General features: G+C 35.2%; 1 protein-coding gene across 1 annotated transcript; it reads right to left on the bottom strand.

The window, feature by feature from the left end:
- Positions 1-1,892: 1,892 nt before the first annotated feature.
- On the bottom strand, positions 1,893-4,403 carry LOC130954755 (U-box domain-containing protein 14-like). Its single transcript, XM_057881520.1, has 2 exons — positions 3,525-4,403; positions 1,893-3,283 (listed from the first exon to the last, which is right to left on the bottom strand). Exons 1-2 carry the CDS (start codon positions 4,100-4,102, stop codon positions 2,338-2,340), a joined length of 1,524 nt encoding a protein of 507 aa, XP_057737503.1. The 5' UTR covers positions 4,103-4,403; the 3' UTR covers positions 1,893-2,337.
- Between the last annotated feature and the right edge of the window lie 642 nt (positions 4,404-5,045).

The raw sequence follows: 5,045 nt of genomic DNA, 5'->3' as shown, positions 1-5,045 counted from the left end.
TAAGGTTTGTTTGGGTGAATTTAGAAAAAAAAAATTATCTTTTGAGTTATTTTTTTAAAAGATTTTATAAAAAAAATAAAAATAATTTTATGTTTAAATATTTCATCCAAAATTTATTTATTTATTAATTATATTTGAATATAATGATATAAAAATATTTTTTTGTTTATTTATTATATAAAAATATCTCTTTTTATAGAAAAAAAGTCTTTAAAAAATTATGTAAATTATAACTTCTCAAAAAAGATTTTTTTTTAATTTTTAAGTATTTTTAATTTTATTATTAGAAATTTATCAAATATGCTAAAAATAAAAAAAGGATTATTTTTATTAAAAAATATTTTTTATCGACTTAATAACATCCAAACAAATACAATATTATATAGGATAAAATACTGTTTTAATTGTTAAACATTTTTGCTAAGTTTTAATTTTGTTTTTAATGTTTAAAACGTTTTATTTTTATTCTATTTCGTGCTATTTTAATCTTCTGGAAAAAATTAAATGAATCATTGTATCCATTTACATTCAATTCACCATCAAATGAAACTTTAACCTAATCTAATAAATGCATAACCTTAATTAGTAACTCAAATTGCATCAGCCACCACAATGTGATGACAATATGACATTGGTTTCGATGTCGCATGCTACAACAATACTAGATACATATTCAAAACACACTGTAGCTAGAAATGGGTCCACAGTGAACAATTCATCAGTGCTCATGAGGTTGTCATTAATAGTAATAATGCATAATCAATGAAGGACTTTTGTAATCATTATCAGTATAGGTCTGCAATAAAAATACCTGCCGTGCCCATACTGGTAGAGCCAACAAGAAGCCACGTTCCCAAAATGCATAAGCACAAACTGTACACAATTTAATACTAAGATGTGTTCAGTGTAAGAACATGCTTCAAACTGAAAGAAATCTAGTATATATGCAAATTTGGATGAAGGGTTAAGAATAGAGCATAAATTGTTACTCATGAAAAATTACCTTTCTCATTTGTCAATTGTTAACTTGTCAATTGTCGGTTTATACTTTAGCACATCCAAGTGTACGGTACGGAACTTCTTGAAACTTGGCGTCTCTATGATTATAATAAGAGGGAAAAAACAGGAAGAAAACTCGAATGATTGTTTGACCTTTTCATGTTGAAAAACTTGTCTAAATATTAACACACAATTAGTTATTAGACATGCTTTTGTTTTGTATGAATTTTATAGCCAGAAAAGTTAATGGTAGCAATTAGTGGTCACATCATTGTCTGTGATGCAATTACAAATTCTCAACTTTACTCTGCCATCCAACTAGGAAAAACAATGTATCTCAAATAATTGAAGCCCGCTTTTGGAACCACGGGCACAGGGTATGTAACCAAATTCAAAGATAGTGAAAACCAACCCTGCATGTGATAGAAAAAGTAGCATAACAAATTCTTTTAAATCTAATAATCTACTAATATATTACGTTGATATTCACACCACAAGTCAACAAAATTTAAGCCCCCAGCAGAGGATAAAAATACAATACAAAGGACTATAGAGAATAGTGTACAGACCCCACAATAAACGTAATCTAACGTGTAATGTAGTGCGGAGAAAATGGCATTGATACATGTTTGAGACGAACAGCTCATCATTTCATTCAACCAGATCCAATATTAGATTATAGATCTATGGTCCGTCTGTGTAAAGGAAACGAGTTCCGCAACCTAGGTCATGTGGCTATAATCAAAACAAAATCCAAGGTAATTAATGAACGAGTTCTTTATCTGACAAAATTAACAGGTAACAATCTCACTGCAAATACACAATTACATTCAACTATGTTAATACTAAGATTCCTGAAAAATCAAGTGTCAACACATGGGATAGATTCTCAAACGGCAGTGAACAGTTCCTGTTTATATGGAAGATGAAATATGAGCGACACCTTTCCAATACCAACTACAATTTAGAAATAAATAATAAAACAAATAATCGAGCCAACAGGAAGACAAAAATGTGTTATGGTTGGAAAGTGATTCCTTGATCCTTCATTGTATGGATGCTTGTAGTTGTAGCAGTTGTATGAGTGAAGCAACCTCAAAAATTTTCAGTTTTCAAGCCATAATAGAATCTATTGTTAGCGTTTAGCACATGCTCCTAAGAAACAAAAGAACAGAAAAGTATTTCAACTATTATTATTATTATTATTATTATTATTATTATTATTATTATTATTATTATTATTTAAGATTTAGATAAACAATCTACAAAACCAAAAAGCTCAAAAAAAAGACTACAATGAGAAGGCTATCTTTCATGGTTCTCAGCATCTATAGTTGGTTAAAATGGCAGGCTCTTAGAAGTTGAACTTGAAGTAAGTGAAGCCAAATGCTGGGATGGAACAAAATCTTGACGCAAGTTGGCCCTCTTGACAATTTTCCTCATGTTGTTTTGCAAACTCTGTTGGACTAATTGCTTCACTGCTTTCTTCTCCTCACTCATCGTATCTTCCTCCTCCTCCTCTTCCTCCAAATAGCCTTTACCTCCTCCACCCGAAGCCTTCGTAAAAGACGGCAACGCGCTGAAAATAGGCGCAGAGATATCGGCCCCCAAGCTTCCTCGACCATAGCTTCTAGAAACTTGTTTCCCTTTGTCTGTCCTCAAACATTCCAAGATCCTTGAGGCCCTTTTCTGTGCCAATGTGGAACCAAGAAGGGTCAATTCAAGCAGTGATGATCCAATCCCAGCCTCAATCATGACCTGCCTGTCGCTGTAGGATTTGTGTGCCATAATCATCAAAATGTATGACGCCTTCTCTTGGCACTCCGGCGAATCCGTCCAATTCAACACATCCACCAGAATGAAGATCGAATCCTTTACAGCACTGATAGCTTTCCTGCCCTCTGGAGTTGGAACCAGATTGCTTAGAATCGCAAGCACTCTCTCACTCACTTCCATGTCTCCAATTGAACTAACCAAAAAGGGGACCAACTCAGTTTCCAAAATGAATGAACTGTTGGTTGGAAAGATTGATAGATTGTATAGAGCTCGAAGAGCATCTTGCTTGGCTTGGTGGCTACATTCGTAATCCAAATCTTGAAGGGTTCTAACTAGGAATGGAATTGCACCAGAGGATCCAATTATTGGTTTATTTGAATCCAAAGCACTCAATCCAAGGAAATTAGCAACAATTGCTTCAGAAACTGATGAATTAGTAGCATCCGGTGATTCAATTAACTTCAACATCTTGTGAACAGCACCAACTTTAACGATGGCTGCTTTGTTTCTGTTACAAGCCACCCAAAGGAACATCAAATTTCACATTCATTGTCCATTAAAATCAAATCACATCAATTATTGACTATGAATTGTTGTGTAAGCCAAAAAAATAAAAAAATAAAACGAGTAATGTCTGTTAACAGAAAATGACATTAAACAATTGAAAGAAAATGAATATACTCGTGATAGAAATAATTAGGGATTGGAAAAAAAAAGATAATAAAATAGAACTTAAGGAGAAAACTCACGCATCGTTGCCGATCCCGAGATTGAGCAACGCATAGAGCGAAGCAATCTGAGAATGAACGTCTTCGGAATCGAGCATTCCGACGAGCGGAGGAATAGCTCCAAGCATAGCGAGCGTTCCCCTAACTTCCGATCGTTCCTTCGCAAGCGACCTCACCGTCGTCGCCGCCATGCGCCGCTTCGCCAAGTCCTCTCCCTGCTGCAGGTCCTTCACCACTTGCTTCAGCTCCACCAGCGCCTCTTCCTTCTTCTTCGCCTCCGCCTCATTCTCGCACCCCGTTAAGTTCAGCAGATCCGCGAGCTTCTCTGTTTTCTGATCTGGCCGGTTCTCCCTGCGGCTGCCGGAGGCCAGACTCGCTGTAGAAGTTGCGGCGGAGCTGGATCCTTCGTCGTCGTCGTCGTGGCGCTGATGGTAACCGTAGCGTGAGGTGCCGCAGCTGACGGCGTCGAGAACGATCCGGCGGATGGAGGAGGCGGAGATGGAGTTCCAGCGGAAGTGGCCGGCGGTGGCAGCATTCTTGGCAGGATGGCGGTGGTCGAGTACGACGGATCCGACGTTGTTCCGGTGACACTTTGCCATTCTCCGGCAGACCTACATTGCAGACAACAACACCGCAGAGAGAAAAAAAAAAGGTTTTATTATTTAAGAAATAAATAAACTAATGTATTTTTTTATTTTATTTTTTTTCTTTCCAGTGTAGTGAAGCAGCTTCTCGTTATTGTTTTCTGCTCCTCCTTTTTCTTTCTTTTTTTTGAGAGTGCTGAATTAGTATTAGTGAGTGAGAGAATCGTTGAGTCCACGTTTGATTGTTACACTATTTATATAGCTGTGACGTGTGTATCTGTGAGAGTGCATGCAGGGAGCGAAAATAGATTCTGCTACCAAAAATAATTTGACATCTTTGTAACGCAAAATAAATATAACAAGGGTTTTTTATATTAGACCAACTACCCATACAAACTTTTTTGGAGTTTTTTATTTTTAATATTAAGATAGATGGTGGGTAATATCCAAAAATGAGGCTCTGAATGTGTTATGCACATATATAGGTTTAATAATCGGCGTATTCAGAAATCGGTAATATCAATTTTAAACAAATTGTGAATAACATTTTTTATTAGGAGAGAAAGTGTGAAAAGAGAAGTGGGAGGCGTTAGGTCAGGTGAAAACGGCTAGAATCAATAAACAAAATGAGGGTACCAATTTTATATTCTCATAGATTCAGAACTTATTTTTGTCCTACTTGAAATCGTAAGTTCCATTTTCTATATTTTTTGTCCTATTCAAAAATCGTTAGTCTCATTTTCATAGCATTTTGTCCATTTTAAAATCGTTAATAACGATTTTTTTTGTTGTATTTTCTCAATCTCCATATTAATGCATTATACTAAATTAGCATAATATCCCCGTATTACACTTATGCTTTGATAATATCTAAAAAAATTAGCCACTTTTTTGCTAAATAAATTTAAATGAGTTAGTTTAAGTCTAACAAAAATCAACTTTAGATTAGAGTGCATGT

The sequence above is a fragment of the Arachis stenosperma genome, chromosome 10 (genome assembly GCF_014773155.1).
Source record: "Arachis stenosperma cultivar V10309 chromosome 10, arast.V10309.gnm1.PFL2, whole genome shotgun sequence".
NCBI lineage: Eukaryota > Viridiplantae > Streptophyta > Magnoliopsida > Fabales > Fabaceae > Arachis > Arachis stenosperma.
Note: the sequence above shows the minus strand (reverse complement) of the source record. Positions and strands in the feature narration are given on the sequence as shown.